Source organism: Platichthys flesus, chromosome 11, assembly GCF_949316205.1.
Source record: "Platichthys flesus chromosome 11, fPlaFle2.1, whole genome shotgun sequence".
Classification (NCBI taxonomy): domain Eukaryota; kingdom Metazoa; phylum Chordata; class Actinopteri; order Pleuronectiformes; family Pleuronectidae; genus Platichthys; species Platichthys flesus.
Genome location: NC_084955.1, coordinates 7500139 through 7518122, shown reverse-complemented (window position 1 = coordinate 7518122; position 17984 = coordinate 7500139). Strand labels below are relative to the sequence as shown.

Below are 17984 nucleotides of genomic sequence, written 5' to 3'. Positions count from 1 at the left end.
CAGATAGAATGGTGATTCATAAACTCAAAGAAACCAACCATACTGACCCATAGCTTGATAAATTTCATTATAAACCTGAAGATAGTGAACTGCTCCTCAAGAGGAACATGCACATGTGGTCAGCTACTGCAGAAAAGACACTCAAGGAAAGAAAAGACTGAATAAGACAAAGATAGAATAGGAAAAAAGGGATTGATCAGGTTCAATTTATCATTGTTTCAATTTATTGTATCCATTGCTATTTTAGAAAACTACCAAAATACCATGACTCTGATTCGAAGAAACCCAAAGTTGTAATTTTGCAATACAAATTCTATTGTATTACAAATTTCTATTGAGCTTTTTGTTTGCCTTTTAATCCAACTGGACGAATGTGGAGCAAACAAGGATGTACAAAGTACAAACTCTTACAGTGTGAAATTACTCCAAGTTACTCTAACAAGAACAAACTTGTGATATTTAAATCTAAAACATCAAATAAGTTGAAAGAGTTTAAGTCACATAGATCATTTGACAACAACGATTGTGCAATATCGCAATGTTTACAAATCCCGTTATTGAACCAGCTTCGAATTGAACTGTAGGAACTTGCTGCTGAAAGCGATGAACCGTGCGTCTGGATGTAGTACACAGAGGTTTTTAATGGATCATCACAGCACCGTCTGGCCATTTTACATCAGTGCTGGAGTGAATGTTTACAGTTAAATGGAAACTAGGATTAGATGCAGAAACAGCGGCACTGTTGGTGGGTGGCCCCGTGTATGTCTTTTATCTCTGTGAGTAAAGGGATTTCTTCGCACAACTTGCTGATGTTGTTGTTCTGATGATCAACATTTATTTCAACAGAGCAGTGTACGTGCAGCCCTGTGTAATTACATATATTTATGTGCCTGTGTGTGTGTTTTTGAGTGTGTATACAGAATGCATGCAGGCTGCTGTGAGAAACAGTCTGTTATCCTCGGCCGTGGTAAAAAGCTCTGTGTTATGATAATGTTGTTAAAGCACATAATGAAGTGGTAGCGTATGGGAACAGGGAAATGTAGTCTCTCTCTCTCTCTCTCGCTCTCTCTCTCCAGTACTCCCACTTAGTTCAGAATCTCTTGATCGCTGCCGCTCATTTTTCTTCAGTTTTCTTTTTGTGTGTGTGTGTGGGGGGGGGGGGGGGGTCCTTTACATCCTTGTCTCCTCTTTCTGCATTTGAGTCCCGTCTCGAGGAAAATGAGATGAGTTTGAGGCAAGAGACTCGATGACAAAAAAGTTTAAGTTGACTGATTGTGTTTTGGAATGGTGAGGGTGCGATTGTGCATAGAGGATATGGTGATGATGAGAGGAGCTGGAAAACGGAGCATGGGCTGTTGAACATGTCGGGCTGACTGGAAGCTTTCGGTGTCAGTACTTCCAGTAGCAATTCACTTTTTACTGATTGTCTCCTTCCACATGATTGATTGTACCTATAAAAGGCAGAAATTGCAATACATACTAAGCAGCAAGGACGAATGTAAAATAAAAATGCCCATGAATGGTATAAGATATAGGTATTGAAAAGAAATGTGGACCACTTCAGAAAACACCTTAGATTCTTTGGGTTTAGGAGTTTGGATTATATGTATGTTTGCTGTGATTCCGGCAACCAGACATGGCTGAGTCAGCAAACTGTTACATGTTTTGCTTAGCAATGATGTCTTATGACTGGTTCTGATCCCATCAGACACAACATAGCCTTTCACTGTTCAAAGTGGATTTGATGAAATGCTGTAGTATTGGGTGGCAGCTGTGTGACCTTTTGTAAACTGTAAAATGTCTAAAATGTCAACCCGCCTTTTAAAAGCTTATGGGACCTGTTGCATTTGATAGTATTCACTCGGATTATTCCTCAGCTAATATTCAGAATTTATTCGCAATTTTGGACCACATCGTCCACCATGTTGGTTCTCCACTTGCAGCTCACGGTTAGTGGATGAATTGCAGTGAATTTCTGGTTATAGTGATCTCAAGTAGTTGAACCATGAAGTTGGTTTTGACTGAAATGGCTTCATGACTATTGCATTGATTGTGATACATTTGGTTACAACCGTTAATGTTTCCCAAAGGATGAGTCAAAGCGACACATTTTAAGATTTCTGACATTTCATCCAGCATCACAACCAATTCAAAGATTTTTACGTTAACTTTAAAATACCTCAATCATAGTACATCCCATTATTTATTTGAACCTCCTTTGCCTCCATGTGTTTAACAGTTTTTAATTCAAATGAAATGTTCTCTCAGCTGTTTGATGGATAGCAATACAATTAACACTGAGATCCCCCAAGAGGGAATCATGATGATGATACTGGTGATTCTCCATCTACTAAACAGATCAGTAATGTGGAGCACACATTAGCAGTTGTGTGATTATCCTGCAGCATCATCAGTTTAAAATCGAAAGTCATCATCCAATACATCGAATATTGCTCATTAGCAAACTTAGGCGAATTTTGAAGACTTTACTTTACCTTCTGAATATGAACACGTCTGCATAGTGATTCTGGGCTGATGTTTATTGTGAGCATTTACTTCATAGCTCAAGGCAATGTGGTTACAAAACCCCAGATCTGCTAGCTTCATAATAGTAGTAAAAACAAAGTTATAAAGTACTTCACATGGTTTTCAACATAATTAAGAAAAACCAAAAAACTTTCATAAACTAAAACAATAAACCAAGCACTCAAATATTAGCTAAATAAACTATAAAAAAAAATGGGTGCTAAGTAAACAAAGAAATAAAAAGAGATGTTACTGATTCTATAAATCCTCAGACAGGGAGCTTCAGAGCTGACGGGCCTTGACTGCAAAGGTTCAGTCATCTTGAGTCAGACAGAAGAGCTGAGGCAGTGATGTGGTATATTCAAGAGAAATAAGTCAGCAGTATAACTGCAGCAAAATCAATTAAATGCTTTTAGAGGGTCAGTAAAGTATATTCAAATCATTAAAATTAAATTATATTTTCTTCTAGTCTGTGTTAAAGCCAAAGTCGATTTTAGAATAGTAGTTTTGTACAAGCTGAAGGCCTACGTTTGTTTTTTGGCTCAACTTTGAATTAGAGGAATGGAAGTGGGACAGCGTGACAGTGTGTGAAGACCTGATCTTTGAAATGCTCCTCAGTTGATTTAAAAGCATGACTCAGTGACTCCTGGAACTGGTTTCCCAAACGCTGTCAAACAGTGAAGCCAGATTTCAGGTTGCAGTTTTTGCATTTGCATACAAGGAGACGAGAAGTTTTTGTAAGGTCTGTTTTTACTGTGCAGGAGCAAACAGATTTTCCTGATTGTTTTTTTGATATCCAATGTAATACACAATATATGTAGTATATCTGACAGCAGGAACATATACAGAAGAGGAAGGGGTCAAGAATGGACCACAACATGTTTGCAAAGTATTATTTTATCCAGTCAATCTGAATAGAATGCGCATCTGAGCAGAGCTGAGATTGAGAAGAAGTAAAGACAACAAGTAAGAGATCATTTGGAACTTTCATGAGTGTAGTTCCAGAGCTATGATGTTAGTGGAAACATTTTATAAGATTAAATCGTTATTCATGAAGATTACTCAACTCTAATCCTCTCTAAAACTTTTGATAAAAGTTTAGAGAGGATTAGACTAAAATCAAGGGTCATGGCAGCTTTTTTTGGTTTGTTACTGGGATGTGGGAGACATATTAGAAACTGCCATCTTTTACTGCTTCATGATAAGTGGAACATTCTTTCTTTTTTGCATTTAGGTTCTGCTTTTCTGCATTTTCACTTTATTTCTCTGGTGTTATTAAGACAAGGCGTGCTTATGAGTCCATTTAACTTTCCTGGTTTTTGTCACTTTCATCCAATTGCTTGTCTGTAGACATATTTTTTTTGTTATCATAATGTTTAGATGCGGTGGTGAAAGTGGCCAATAGAGTTGGTGTAAAGGATGTGGAAGAGAGGCAGACACATAGCTTAATGTAAAGTTCCCCATGCTGAGTTCAGAAGGGGGAGGTGGCGCAGGTGGAGCATGGAGCAGTGCAACATCAGACCCCTGGTTGTTGCTGACTTGCTAGGGTGTGGGTAGACAACAGATGTAATCCATTTAGCCTGGAGATGGTGGAATCACAGGCGGCTGCATCTTCACTGGAGAGGAACCTTTTCAGCACATCCAGCACAGAATGCAAAGCGTCAGCCGGGCCAGTGATCACCAGGCTGTAGTCGCATGGCAGCCATGCTTCGTCTGTGCAAGGACTGATGGTTGCTTGCTGGGCTGGTTAAAGAGTAAGGACTGACAAAATAAAAAGTAATCAGTGATTCCTACCAGCGGTGTTTAATCAATGACAGTTAATAGGATGTTTTTTGAATTGCCTTTTCTATACTGGATCTCTGTACAGTCATCTGCATGCAGCAGGTGTCTTTTCTCTTTGCAGTCTCTAAACAACCAATTATGCATGATAGATCCATTGTTTAAAAAACTAGCACCACAGTGTTGCTTAATTATTTAGACAATTGTACCTATTCAGTAATAGCTCACTCACTAATATTTATTTACCTGATTGCCAGCAATTTTCCATGTAAGACAGATCAATCTAGACTGAGAGCTAGATACATATTCCAATTTCCAAGCTCTGTATCTTCTAGACAATATGTTTACTATGAAAGCAACTCCAAAGGATTCTTAAACAGCCAGCTCGTCATGACGGGATGAATTCTGAATTTCAAGTGGATGACTGAATTGTTACAACCTCTAATACGCCCTCTTTTTGAGTCCACCCTGTTTCCATTTGTGCTGCTGGTGCACCAGGCACAACTGACTTTGAAAATAACAAAGTGTACTTGGTACACTCCTTGTCCTTGACTACACTCTGTGCCCTCAGCATCAGGTTTTTATAGGACCCTTGTAAGACTTATTACAATGCTGAGTTTTCTCTTCTTCATTTCTAGGAACACCACAGTCCTCAACTCCAAGGTTTTGTCAGTGACGATCAAGCCCACGCCTGCTTCCCTCTCTGCTCCGGTAGTTGTCGAATTCACTCACCTGTACAACGTGAGTGACAGATACAATTTTCTACTAAAGGCATTCTGAATATTATCTTATATTAGGCTTATGTGATATGATGCTTGACTAGTAGGAATGTTCTATTCAATGGTGACCATTTGTTTTTCTTGATTATCCATCTTTTAGGGGACCACTAACCAGACCTGTATTACCTGGGACGAGAGCGACAGGTAAGATCCACGATATTCTTACACACCCTAACTTGCTAATATGGCAAACTGGATTGTTCTAGCTCTTCAAAAATGGATCCATGAAACTATTAATTGTTGTGATTGTGATGGAAATGGAATGTGCAATCCAGCATTTGATGGGCTTGATCCAGCTCCGTGTCAGGATATCACAGCCCATGCTGCACTATCCCCATTAGTAAATCTCTAATGGAGTTGCACTTCAACAAAACCTCAGCCCAAACCAATATACTGGAAGAAAGTGCTGGTTAGATTTTTAAGAAAAGTGCATCCATCCTTCCCAGAGGATGAAACTCAATACATTTAGTAACTCCATCATTGAATCTTTTAATACCACTAAGGGACCAATTGTACTCAGGGAATATCAAAGTTTCAGTGGCAGATTGCCATGAAATGTGCTCTCCTGCTCCTCAGATGACCCAGAAGACAAAGATTTTGGCTTCCCACAGTCCATTTCTTGTTCACTTTAACAATATCCCTTCTAGTGGTAAATGTCTCAGTAACTGCTGGAATATTGCAAACCAGTTTTCAAGCTTGGCTGAGGTGCAAACGTTGTGACACGTCTAATGGAAATGTGACACAAGTCAGTGAGAACAGTGATGATGGACATGACGCATGGGACTGAAATATTCACCGAAGCCTCCACCTCACTGGAGCGATGTCCTCTGCTGCAATGGTTTATCAGCATCAGCAGTTTATACTTTTTCTTTGTCATGATTCTTGAAACATCTTTAATGTAATAAAGCGTAAATGTTTCTATCTTTAAGAGCCACTAAGCTGAGACACATGTTGAGCTCTTATGGCACAAAAATGAGCAGCTATTTCAGTCTCCTTAATATACCCTGATTCTTTCATCAATATCAATGAAACATTCCCTGACCAATCAGTAAAAATTGGAAAAACGTTAATGGGTTCTTAGTCCTTGGCATAATGCTGCTAATAGACAGACTGCAATGACAATCATAACCTCCTAGGCAGATATAATTACTCCAGTATCAATGGCATAAACACCGGGGAAACCCACATGTGGTGAACAGCACTTGCGGGAGTTCCCTGTGCTTCATGTGGGCGTTTTGGAGACACCCTGTTCCCACTGAAAGTTCCACGGCCGGCCGCAGTGTTTTTAATCTTGACAAAGTCAGTGCGCCGCAGAGTGTGTGGGATAGCTTGGCAGCTCTTGTCTGGGACAACGCTAACCCCACGCTATCATCGCTACGACACTGATGCAGCATGTGGAAAATTAAAAGTGTCGCTCACAGCTTTCCTCCCTCTCCCGGCCCACGCATCGACGCGCACGACAGAGAGCAGTTCGCACTTGTCTGAGCCAGAGAGAGGGAGTGGGCAGTGAGCATGCAGGGTGAAGAAAGAGAGATATACATATTCAATTTGACTGCTTCTGTGGCCAGATTCAAAGCACTTCTCATTTGCGCCTTGTTTTTAAGTGTCCTATTTGTTTAACACAAGAAAACTGTGTGAGCAGTTAGAGCGTGGGCAGTAAGTGAGAGGGAATATTTTGCAGGCTTTTTTACGGTGCAGGCTTGGACATTTGCATTTAGATGGGTGCATACACCTGTGTTAAAGAGATGGAGAGCAGAACGTTCGTCATCTCAGTCAAGGGATTAACAGAAGTTCGGCTTGGCACATATAGACCTGTAGCAAGACAACAAGCCAAACAAAGAGACAGAAATGATTACGAGGGAAAAGTGGATAAATATTTAGAGACTGAATGGATTTTAAGGCGACAGCCTGCATTAATAATAGAAGATTATACATGGCTTCAACAAGACAGTTGAGACATCTACAGTCACATATAATTGCTACTTACAGCGTTATGTCACATTCAAAAAACCCTGAAGCTCTTGAATTGAGGCTCAAATCACCTCATCGCAGAAGAACCAGGACTTTATATCGAAGGCACAATTTTCCATCTTATTCCACATTTCTATGAAAACGTTTTGTCAACATTTGGTAAGAGAACCCTCTACATCCTGACTATACAACCTTTTCCATATTCATCCAAAGTCGATAAATTCAGGATGAGATGTTGATCATATTTCTATTTTTGGAAATATAGAGTTGGCTTTTTTTCCCCTTTAAACCACTAAACACAACAAATCCTGTACCAATATTTTATACCAAAGACCCCAGTGTGATCCCTTCCTTTGCTACTATGGGCTTTTATTGTGAAACTCCCCCACTGGAGGTCAATATTCATGAGAATCAGAAGTGCTAAATTAAAAATGGAGACATAGAAGTGAAAACAACTCATGAGTGACTGAGAAGAATATTTAAAACAAGATTTTCCGAGCAGCAAAGGAGTGATGAGACAGACATGGCTCTTGTCGTACTGATGAAATCTGTAATTTATCGTTCACACAGTTCGCTCCCTCCGTTGGGTTTTTCCACTTCCTTTATCATCCAGAAGGCTATATATCTCTATGCTACGTTATTGAAATATTTTTGAAAAATAACTTTCATCCGGCAATTTATATATGCTCTCTGTCTGATATCAGTTTAATGCATTTTAAGCAGTTTTAATCAAGAATTATTACCATGATATTTGAACAATGTTGACCTTGGCCACTTCCCAGACATCCACCTTCCACAAACATGGGACCAGACGCGGCAGGAGAGACAATGACAGAGACGTAGCAAGGACAAAGAATTTAATCTGGCATATTGAGGTTGGGGGTTGGGGCTACGGGGAGACATGTTCTATGCAAGATTAAAATCCATCTTGGACAGCAGCTATGATTAATGAGTTAATATTTGGGGGAGAAATTGTTATCGGAGGAGGCGTCCTTGTCGTGTTGATAAGAGCTGTGAGGCAGCCTGGGCCTTCACTCGCCCCACGCGTCAATCTCCTGAAATCAATAACACCACCATCAGCAACTTCTCTTTCAGCCTCACTCACTGTGACAGTGTTACTTAGTTTTGTTTTTGCAGTGCGTCTTAACTGATGTACTATAAATACTTGAACTTAATGCGATCTGGCATCCGTCTGCTTCCAGACAGGGCAAGAGAACATCTGACAATACTGACACACTCGTATGAAAGCAATCGATTTGTCTTTGTGGAAGTTCATTATAAAGAATCTCCATCATAATTTCAGCGGCGTTGAATGCCTTTTATTAGAGAGAGTCGACAGGAAATGAGAGGGGAGGCAGATGGGGAACAACATGCAAATGCAGGTCCCCCGCCGTACGTGACCTGGAGATGTTCCTTGAAAGTGACCCCTTCACAATAACATTGGATGACTGACTTAAATATTCGGTTTTTTCATAAATTAAAGGTGGTGAAGGGTAAGACACTGTACCGCAATGTCCCATTATGCAGGAATGACACCATTTAGAGAACTAGCACAGCTTCACTCAGTTACACTACCTTGGTTTAAAGTGAATGGGAATTTGAAGTTACGGTGATCAAACTTAAAGTAATTTGTATTACATAAAGTCAGCCGTACGTTGTTTTTTTGTCATCCTTAGTGTTGAAATCATAATGCCACTTATTACTTCTCAGAGGGCTCATTGGAATGATTATTCATGCAGCACAGCTTGCTGCTTTTTCAATATTTCCCTTCAACAAAGGGAACAATAACTTGGTTTACTGATTAATCGAGCATGCAATACATCAGTGACTGAATTTTACCGATGCGCCGACTGCTGCCATTATGCACTGTGAGTTGTTGTAAGATAATTACAGAGTCGGTATTTACTTTGTCCCATTTTTCACAATATTAATAACGTTGACTATAAATTGACCGCCTTACTGCACAGTAACAACTGTAAAGGGCATCATTATGTTTATAACAACACTCTGTACGATTTGTTTGTCTATTCATTTACAGGCACATGATCAAATCATAACCTGTTGTTATGAAAACATAAGTCTCCTTTTTGACTTTTAATTATCCTGCTTTGGTATAATCTCAACATCTGCCCAAATGACTGAATCATTAACAGTATTTACTGAGACTTAGGCCTGATGACTTTCTTACAGCATAGGTTACATTATACAAGACCACAAGAAAGTGTCCTTGGTTATACAAGTTTTACATAGTGGTTGATGAAGATACCACACAATGTTCACCGGCTCTGTTTATCTTATAATTGTTATAGTGAGATCCGATCACAGTGCAGGCACATATGGGGATGATTATTAAAACCAATGGTCCATGATCACGTCATTGGCCAGATTATATCTCATGGTCCATATCCCTTGTTAAACCAGGTGGAGATGTGAATGTGAGAACAGAGAACCTGGGAATTAGTTTGTATTAAATGTCATAATGAAACAAATTTGACCAATTCGACAAACATCTGCCAGATCTCATTGATATTTCCCTCATTTCTTACTCGAAGTCATATCACGCAACGTAAAACTAAATCAAGAACACTCATTTGCCTCGGCTGTTTACAAATACTGTTTAACAGATCTCCTCGATAAACCAACGTACTGACATTGGTATCAACATTTCTAAAAGTCATCTCTTCGTGCAACGGTTGAAGATGTTACTGTTTGATTATCAATGTTTCCGACCAAATAATTAAAGTCACGTCATTATTATTATTACAAATATTACTTGGACCAGTGCTGTATGCATAGAAAGGTCCTGTAGGGCTGTAGATCAAGGCAGACAAGTTACTTCAGCAAAAAACAAAACAGGAAACATTCCATATACTTGCATGACTTCAAACAGTCAGTACAGGGCGGGATACAGTTTCAGGTCCTTTGTGAGGAAAGAGTTGTTTTTATGTAGGTTCCACATTTGTGTTTGCAGACTGCAGCCACTCATAGCCTTGCTTTGGATCATATACAGATCAATCTTGCTGTCTAGTTTATGTTGAGATGCCTCAGTTCATCAAAAGTATTGGAGCGGACCTCTGCGGACTAATCAATTTCTATATTACCATTATAGGAGAGCGGGTGAAGGTGAGTGGGCAGGGGTCATGTTTGTTTACAAGTTCATATGAACAGACAGAGGCTGCATTACAGGGGACAGGCTGCACCCAGTTCACTGTATTTATATTCAGAGCATGTTAATCCATTGTAACTCGAACAGTCTAACCAGCCAACTCACCAGCTGTCTGATGATGAATATTCTAATAATGTTAACCTTGTAGCTGCTGGCTATGGACGTGTTAGGAAAGTTTTAAATTAAGTCAAATTAAAGAATGGTGATTATAGGACCATGATTAACAAGATTAAGGAACTGTATATTCTTGTAATGTTAAAATGGGAGAATCTATATTTAAAGGGGTGCTTCTGTGTTGTGGTAGCACTTCTGTGAAGGGGAGGGAGGTGCAAGACAGATATAAAAAAGAGCAGTTAAAACAGGAGCAGAGGAGGCGGACAGAAGGTGGATTTACATCCACCTCTTTGCACTTTCAATGCCCTGATACAAAGTGGAGCCCACTGTCTATTTTCCTCTGTGCTGGCAGACTGCTTTTCATCCATGTGGCCTGTTCTTGGCAAAGGACATTCTTCCATGTGGCGCTGCTACACCAGCACCTAAATTATCCAATTAGACGGTGAGGCCAGGCTGTCTGGAGGCCAATGTGTGGCTCACAGAGAGGCCCTAATCACGTCAGCCATACAGAGAAACTGCACTGAGTCCTAATATATTGGATTTCTGTTAAAGGTGATGTGCTAATGTCAACACTGAGTCACCTCCCGGGGCTCACACACACACTGCAGTAAACGGGGAAGTTCTGCTCGCTGCCCTTTATAGTTCAGTCACTTTAAGAAAGTCAACTTTGATTAATTTAGCTTGACCATTGTTAAGGGGCCCTCAGCCTCCTACAATGGGTGGGAAGAACCCATTAATTAACAATCATTTTCTAAGTGTCTTCAGTTACAATAATGATGATCCATTAATGGGTCATCTTAGCCGTTAGATGCTTTAGGAAACAAGGAGCTGGAGTGAGAAGACAGGGGAGCAAAGCTGAAAGCCTCAGAATTTATATCTGCTCATGCCTCTGGTTGATATTGGCACTAACTGGAAAGGCAACAGAGCGTCTCTGGCAAATCACAATGGAGATGGAAAGTGATGCAGCTGTGTCCGGTGAACTTTGGGGTTGAATTGGACTTGGTGATGTATAACATGTGCAGAATAGTGAGCCTGCTGTTTCCCAATTCAGGGGCTGTATCATTTGGAGGCTGCATTTGAAGAATGCACGACTGTACCATTTCTAAGGTTCTACACCTCGGGAATCTGTCTTTCCATTCCCAGCAATTGAAGAATCAAATGGGCGCCTGAATTGGGACATAGCTTGCATCACTCGTGTCAAAGCTTGACTGACAGTGTCACAAACCACAGGTTCATTAGTCATCAAGCTAATCACCATCAGCCCCTTTATGAAAAATGATGATCAAGCTTCAGCAAGGATATATTATCATCACAGAGATTATGATATAATCAATTCAGATTCATCGTTCGACCTGACAGATCCATACGAAGCCACTCTCTCTTTTCTAATTTGTTTAAACTTAAAGTCAAACCCTGCAACTGAATTCTATTAATCAGACTTGTACATCAAGGTTTAAACACATACATAAATCATGCTCTAATGGCTTATCCTTTATCTGGGTCTATATATTTATCTGAGCTACTTTGAAAGAGCAGCGTGATTGACATTTCAAGTGCCTGCTATTGTCAGTGCCTGACAAATTAATTTGGATTCCATGGCCAGAGTACAAGTTTGAGTCAAAACCTGCTCGCTGCTCAATCAAGTCGATGTAAATTCAGGTCAATCAAGTTGATGTAAATGTGTGTGAGGAGAATTAGAGTCTGTCGCCTGGTGCTGCCTGTTGTTAATTCATAACAGCCAGCTGCTTTTTCATCAATTTGACTTATTTGCTTAATATCTCTGTGCGCTGAAGCAGATTAATGCATGGCCAGCCCGTGTCAGCGGCGTAGTCTAATGGAGTTTTGCTGTCTAATTGCCAGCGGTGTCAAATTAGCAAATCCTACAGGAACAATGTGTTATAGGCCACTGCTTTGATTCACCAATGAAACAATAAAAACACCTTTGGATGGCTGGTGTTCTGTCCACAAGTGAGCATAAATCATGATGAACTGCCTAGTATGTGATTAAGTCAATGCCAATTGCAAGATGATATATTACATACAGTACTAGCATCATCTATCTCCAGTTCTTTTACCTAAAGTCTGAATTTGAAAGTGAGGTGTTAGGCATTGTTTGGACTGGAGTAACACAGAGACAGGTTTAAGAGTTTTATTGTTAAACGAGGTAATGAGGTTCTAGTTTTAGAGACGATGACGAGATTCCAAAGAGCAGAAAAGACTGGTAGTGCACAGACTGAGGTTCTGGGAACAGGTAAGCTGAAGAGCAGGTGAGGCAGGTGGTGCAACCCAACCGGGGGACGAGGACAAAGCTGGATGAGGCAGGTAACTGACAGGAGGTGGATCCTGAACCTGAGGTGCAGGCAAACAGGAAGCAGTTACAGGCAGAAGTCTCAGAAACTGGATGAAAGCCATAAAAGTGTTAGGAACAGGTGAACAGAGCCACGCCCAACAACTCACACAAACATGCAAGGAAAGGGGAAATATATAACTAAATATGGACAGGTGGAAGGTCATACAGTTTTACTTTGCCTCTATAGTGCAAAGTTACAAAGTCATATCTAATCATCACTGAAACAGGAAAGGGAAATGAGCCATAAATAATATTAAACATTTTACATTCTCAACTTTTCATCCTGAGCTTTTGTCAGTAATGAGGCTCCACATAACCTCATCAGCACCCATGTCACATCGGAGCAGAGGTCACCGACAAACTATTTTTAAAAGCTGATTATCTAATTCTTCAAATTGAGATTTCTCCCTGACTGGACTCTCTTTGCTTAGCAGACGGGTTTTGAGGGAAAAACTTTTAGTTTTTTATCATTGAAGGAGGACTTCCCAGAATTCAGCTGTGCTACGCCATAAACCGTAGTGTAGCCTTCTATTAAAGACTAAACTTGCAAACATATATAAAAATGGATGTATAAACAAAACTGATAATAATCAATTCATAATTAAGAAATTAGGTGTAGGGATTATATTTAGTAGCATATTGATTTACTAATATTTTAATACGAAACATAAATGTAATAATAATAATTAAAATGCCAGCAATATTAAGAAATTATCATTTTAATAAAAAATAAAATGAATAATAATGTATGGATGGACGGGGATGATGTTGGTGATAGCAGGGGGCTGCCTGCTGTAATGTATCCAGGCAGAGAGCTGCAGCACGCCGCCTCACAGCCTCCTCACCGCCGCCTGCACTTCGCTCCGTGCGCCGTCTCCTGCGCCCGGCGGAGGTGGACAGTGGGTGAACCAGACGGTGGGACGCGGTGGGATTTCAACCGCTGTTGTTTTTGTTTTGTTTTTTTTTGCTGGGGACTGTCTCTGTATTCACCGCAACGCTTCTCTGTGTGTCCGTGGTTCGCCTGTGTGTGTGTGTGTGTGTATGCGCGCGTGTGTGTCTGTGTGTGTGTGTGTGTGTGTGTGTGTGTGTGTGTGTGTCTATTTCTCCCGTGCAGCTCCTCTCTGCTGGGATCCTGGTCTGCCAGGGGCTGCAAAACCGTGCTACTCGACTCATTCAGAACCAAATGCGTGTGTGACAGACAGTCCACCTTCGCCATTTTAGCACGGCTCAATCCCGACATGGTAAGTGCCACTACCTCCCTTCACTTCCTTGGTGTTAAAGGTGTCGAATACCGTGTTGATTTTTTTTTCCGTGAGGCTTTTTTTTTTTGTGTTTGTGAATGCATCAGCTGTTTTTTTTTTTTCATAGGGCGTCATTGTCATTACATATCAACAGATCCTCCCTCTCCTCTCTTCCTCTCCCTCCTCCTCCTCCTCCTCCCTGTCTCCACATGCCAAAACCATCCTGAAAGGTTATTATAGGCTTTATAGATTATATATAGCCTATATATATATACATGTCCAGTTTGCACCTAGAGGGAGACGGTGCTAACCTGTGCATTAAGCTGTCAGATGTACGCTGCTAATATTCATACATGGTGAGTGGGATTTAATGCTACCTTCAAGCGGATGATCACCTGCATGCACCCTCCCCCCCCAGCACCATCACGTTTCATATTTCACACGAAACACCAACAATTCAATGTCCATATTAGCATATGTTAACATATTAGACTGTCACCGTTGTCTCCATGGTTACCAGGCCCCACAGAGAACATGCCAAATGTTCTAATGTTTTAATGAGGCTTAACACACACTTCCCTTACATGGTGGCTGCTGCAGCTGGACACAGCGAGCCAGCAATGTGTATGTGTGTGTGTGTGTGTGTGTGTATGTGATAATGGAATTTTTTGATTTTTTATCGCAGCAGAACCCCAGTGACTCAAACATGTCCCAGTTTCTTTGGGGGAAAGGGCAGTGTCTTTGCGGGAAATTTTCATTCCGTACGATTAGTTATTATTAGACTGGAAATTGCCTCGGAAGCAATTTGTTCACTAGTTGCCCTGGTAACAGCATGGGCACCGAGGCTCTCTTAAAGACATAGGAGGCAGCGTGCCGTTCATCCTGCGGCCTAGAAGGAAGGCTCTGCCAGGGGAAGCTGTGGATCGCACCGAGGAAAAAGGTTCGGCTTCGCCACCGTGAGTCTGCCACGTTTGATTCTTTATGCTCAGGGTGGTTGATTATTTTAAGTAAAGGTACTGTGCAGCGTGATGGCTTTGGCACAGGCAGACCTCATGTTCACATGCTGCAGTGGTGTGTTCCATTTGTGCTTTGTCGTCCAATTGTTCATTGGTTAATTAGATGGCCGACAGCGAATTAGTCAATTGCAATTTAAAGGTATGGCTCAGCTTGTTAAGCCTAAAGCACAAGCCTATTGTGGAGAAAGATATCTAGAGTTTATGGATTAACACGCATCTAATCACGTCAATTTGGAGTTACTGTATTTGCTGGGATCATAGACTGCTTCCTTCTATTGTGCAAGAATGAAGCTGAAAAATGTTGATATGGGCGCTGCCATCTTGTGCTGGTGACGTCATTTTGTGCAGTAGTAATGAAGGGGTTGCGCCGCAGCCTCAAGGTCCCACTGATACATGCACTCGACTAGCCGGGTCAGACTCAGCTGTCAATCATGATTATTCATCACATTTTCATAGCATTGAATAACTAACTGAAACCAGAGACTTGGTCATACACCAGTGGGATCAGAACAAAAATTACATAAATCATGATTTGTATTGCGTGAACTTTGATTTGTTTTGTCTGATCCATGTCCCATCTGCTATCAAGGAGAAGGCAGGGTTTATGACCTGTACTGCAGCCAACCACCAGGGGCATCCAGATGTTTTGGCTGTGCTTTATGCTGGCTGTCATGTTGTCACATGTGAAATTGCACACATTCACTGTGTCTGGCTGTGGTTCCATAATGCAACAGCTCCTGAAACCACAAATAATTCTGTTTGAGATTCAGGTCTTTAGCTTCAGTCTGGTTCTGTCTGAGTTGTAGACGTGTTGGCTGGTGCGTTAGCTGCTTCCTCCTCACTTCAGTTTAAACAAAAGGGATCAAGGAATTCTCTCCTCTGGTGTGTTCAATGCTGATTGGCCAAATCTACCACAGGACTTTAAGGACACTGCTGTAGTTCCAATGTGTGGTGGCTGTTTGCCATTGTTTTTTTTTTTTACATTTACTTGGTTTCATGATTTATTGTATTATTGTATAATTCATTCATTCAATCATAAATGAAAACGCTCCTTGGTTAGTGACCTGTAGTTCTGTCTCCAGACCAGAGCTAGTGTTCAGCTCAGTTACCTGGGCAGGGCCTTGGCAGAGGGTGGCAGAGGGGTCACACCTTGACAAGCTGAAAGCTGACACACTGAGCAGCTCCACCGGCATCAGTTACAGCAGCAGAAAACAACAAATACTGGGACTATGGAGCAAAGCATATGTGTCTGATGCTCAGGCAGTAGAACATCACACTGAAACTCCAGCATGACAGGTGTTTCATTGTAATTTTCTAAATACAGTTGTTTTCTATTTAGAAATGCATTAATTCAAGTTTACAGAATTAGGTGACATTATTGATATTAGTTGATTAATTGATTAGTTGATCAACAACTAAACAAGACACAACAGTTTTAATATACCGTTGGTCAGACAGTACAAGAGATATGACCACATCACCTTGGAATCTAGGAAACTATTTGGAACATAAGCCTCCTTGACTTTTTTTCTCTTGACATTTCATATACTAAATTATCATTGGATTAATTAAGTAATGAAGGATAATGGATGACCTGTTAAGTTAAATAAATGTGTAATGCCACAGGTTCTAAGGACTATGATTAGAACAAGACTGCTTATAACATTACCCTGTTTAAAGTCTTTTTTTATTAGTTTTCCCTTACTCTTGTTGAGGGTTAAGTGCAGAGGATGTTGCACCTTGTTAAAGCCCTATGAGACAAATAAAATGTGATTGATTGAGAGACAACAGATACAGTGGGTACGGACGATGAGCAGTGCCTGTTTTTCTCCACACATACCGCTTAGAATTAACGGCAAAAAGTTCAATCTTGGTCTCAGAAGACCAGAGAATCTTATTTCTCATAGTCTGGGAGTCCTTCATGGGTTTTTTGGCAAACTCTATGCGGGCTTTCATATGTCTTGCACTGAGGAGAGGCTTCCGTCGGGCCACTCTGCCATAAAGCCCCGACTGGTGGAGGGCTGCAGTGATAGTTGACTTTGTGGAACTTTCTCCCATCTCCCTACTGTGTCTCTGGAGCTCAGCCACAGTGATCTTTGGGTTTTTCTTTACCTCTCTCACCAAGGCTCTTCTCCCACGATTGCTCAGTTTGGCTGGACGGCCAGGTCTAGGAAGAGTTCTGGTAATCCCAAACTTCTTCCATTTGCGGATTATGGAGGCCACTGTGCTCTTAAGAACCTTGAGTGCTGCAGAAACTCTTTTGTAGCCTTGGCCAGATATGTGCCTTGCCACAATTCTGTCTCTGAGCTGCTTGGGCAGCTCCTTCGACCTCATGATTCTCATGTGCACTCTGAGCTGTAAGGTCTTATATAGACAGGTGTGTGCCTTTTCTAATCAAGTCCAATCAGTTTAATGAAGGTGTAGAACCATCTAAAGGAGGAGCAGAAGAAATGGACAGCATGTGAGTTCAATATGAGTGTCACAGCAATTCAGGGTCTGAATACTTATGACCATGTGATATTTCAGTTTTTCTTTTAATAAATTTGCAAACCTTTCTACATTTCTGTTTTTTCTGTCAAGATTGGGTGCTGAGTGTACATTAATGAGAAATCAAATTCACTTTTTTGATTTTAACAGATGGCTGCAATGAAACAATGAGTGAAACATTTAAAAGGGGTCTGAATACTCTCCTCACCCACTGTATACAGGATATACAGGGCCAGCTTATATACCCTGGCCCTTCCATTGGATGTTGTGCATGAGGGCGGGACTTAACATAATTTTCTGTTGTTTGTCTGTAAAGATTATTTTTGTTATCTTTTAACCTTCATATTATTATAATTATTTTGCAAAAATGTTCATGAACCAGCCACTGGACACCAGCAAGTAGACATTTGTGTAATAACTGACATGTCTGGACAGCTATTCGATGGATTGTCATGAAATATGAAATATGAATATCCACAGTGAGGATGACTGTTAATGACTTTGTTTGAAGTTTTCATCCAGGGCCACTAACAGGTCAATGTTGTTACTTTTACT

At 40.8% G+C, this 17984-nt stretch overlaps 1 protein-coding gene across 4 annotated transcripts in view; it reads left to right on the top strand.

The window, feature by feature from the left end:
• Window positions 1-17984, top strand: part of LOC133965329 (adhesion G protein-coupled receptor B1-like) — a 65980-nt gene that overhangs the window by 13988 nt on the left and 34008 nt on the right. For all 4 annotated transcript variants that reach the window (XM_062399818.1, XM_062399819.1, XM_062399816.1 and 1 more), the window contains exons 4-6: window positions 4944-5046; window positions 5185-5228; window positions 13800-13926. In XM_062399818.1, coding sequence (XP_062255802.1) covers window positions 4944-5046; window positions 5185-5228; window positions 13800-13926 — 274 coding nt within the window. The remainder of the gene's footprint in view (window positions 1-4943; window positions 5047-5184; window positions 5229-13799; window positions 13927-17984) is intronic.